The 2,116-nt window shown below is 43.0% G+C and overlaps 1 protein-coding gene across 1 annotated transcript in view; it reads left to right on the forward strand.

The window, feature by feature from the left end:
- Window positions 1–2,116, forward strand: part of LOC107289103 (pulmonary surfactant-associated protein A-like) — a 9,523-nt gene that overhangs the window by 2,307 nt on the left and 5,100 nt on the right. The window contains exon 2 of the mRNA XM_015817797.1: window positions 609–698. Coding sequence (XP_015673283.1) covers window positions 609–698 — 90 coding nt within the window. The remainder of the gene's footprint in view (window positions 1–608; window positions 699–2,116) is intronic.

A 2,116-nucleotide genomic window follows, 5' to 3' on the forward strand; every position in this document is an offset into this window, starting at 1 on the left:
CTTTATTGAATTTATTTGCTGCCCAGAGTTGTTTCATTACCAGATGGGCAGCAAATAGAAAGACAGACAGACAGACAGACAGAAAGATCTTCTCATTTTTAAATTCCAATAACAGAAGTGCATTTTTTTTCCAAAAAAGAAATAAATTGCCTTTGCAATGAGGACAATAGACTGGCATCAACATTTTCAGGTTTCTCCACTGAATATTACAGAAATAATATAAATGTTTTAAGGAAAGGGAAGGGAAGGGAAGGGAAGGGAAGGAAAGGAAAGGAAAGGAAAGGAAAGGAAAGGAAGGAAAGAGAAGGGAAGGGAAGGGAAGGGAAGGGAAGGAAAGGAAAGGAAAGGAAAGGAAAGGAAGGGAAAGGAAAGGAAAGGAAAGGAAAGGAAAGGAAAGGAAAGGAAAGGAAAAGAGCCTGATAGATATTGTATATCCCAATTTGAGAGTTTGGGTCATTGAAGTTCAGGATGTATTTATGTTTCTAATACAGAATGATGAACTGATCTTCCAAAACTCCAATGCTTTTTTATATCTGAAATTTGAAATTGGTGCCCAAGGATATTAAAGAGAGTGACACATTTACATGGATATGTTTTCCTTTGAACAGAGCCCCAAGACTCTTGTGGGAAAACTGGCCCTCCTGGCCCTCCAGGACCACCAGGACCACCAGGCTTCAGTGGAATACCTGGTCTACCAGGTGATTGATTATCTCCATTTCGTTGGCTTTCCTTCAACTCCCAGACCTCCCACATATGCTTGTCCCAATATCTAAAGTTCCAAACAACACACGCGAATCCTCTTCTTCCTTTTTTTCAAACTCTCTTTGATTCTTCCATTGCCTGATGAAACATTGTGGACTCCTTCACCTTTATCATGCTCTCCGAAGGGATTTAGAAGTGCCCCTATTTTTTGGTAAATTTGGGTTCTTCCAGACAATCATTAGTGCCATTAACATAGTCATCTTCTAGGTCAGTGGTTCTCAACCTGTGGGTCGGGACCCCATTTGGGGTCGATTGACCATTTCATGGAGGTCGCCAAGCAAGGCTGTCTGCCATTTTTTCCCCCTTTTCCGACGGGTGCCTTACCTCCCTTGAGCTGGGCCAACTGGTGGTCGGCCTGCTCCGTCTCTGCCGCTTGCCAGCTACACCTCGGCCGGCGCAGGGGGTGGAACCACGCATACGCGGTGCTCCTGGGCAGGGAAAGTCCTCGACTTATGACCGGTTTAGTCCTCGACTTTTGACCGGTTTAGTCCTCGACTTACGACCAGTTGGGGTCGCGGCATTAAAAAGGTTGAGAACCACTGTTCTAGGTATTCTTAAATGAAAAGGAGACTGAGCTGTTCTTGTGTTTTTGTTGTGTTGCCTAGGCATCTGCATATTCATTTATTCAATTTATTCGATTCATTTGCTCCCATCTCGCTATCTGGACAGTTTTCAATTTGATAAAATGATATAGTAAATGTTTAAAGTAGTAAGACAATAAATACATACAAATTGACAAAGAAATAGCTAAGATAGAGGGGCAGGTACACAATAGAGGTAGGGTCTTCTAATCTAGTAATTATCTCCAGGGTGACACAGCCCTTCCTTTCCCATCAAAGACCAATGGTCAGAGCCAGGTTTTAAGAGTGGGGTCAGGTCTCCTCTTGAGAATCATGGCGTCCTAGAGAGTGAGCACCATGGCAGAGAAGACTCTTCTCCTTGATCCTGCCAGCCAAAATCTCCTGGCCAATAGCATGCCTCTTCTGCAAATGCTACTGGGGCAGGTCAATCCCATGACATACTAATTTGGTAATCAAACCTTCCAACTCTTAGAACAGGAACTCATTCCACAAAATAAAGATGGGTGAGACAAACTCTTAGAAATGATTCACACTTTCAAGAACAGACTAACTTAGGAGAGTTATTGTACAGAAGCCAATCAGTTAGGAGAGTCCTTGACTACATGGAGATGCTTGCCTTCTGCAATCCCAAGATCGTTATTGGTTTTGCTCCATAATCTGCCTTTACCTTCTCAACGTGTAGCTGTGGACTTCAAGTTCACACAAAGTATTAGTACCGCTTTATAAAACCCTAGTGAGACCACACCTGAAATACTGCAACCAGTTTTAGTCAC

The sequence above is a fragment of the Protobothrops mucrosquamatus genome, unplaced genomic scaffold (assembly GCF_001527695.2).
Source record: "Protobothrops mucrosquamatus isolate PMUCROS unplaced genomic scaffold, P.Mucros_1.0 scaffold_131, whole genome shotgun sequence".
Classification (NCBI taxonomy): domain Eukaryota; kingdom Metazoa; phylum Chordata; class Lepidosauria; order Squamata; family Viperidae; genus Protobothrops; species Protobothrops mucrosquamatus.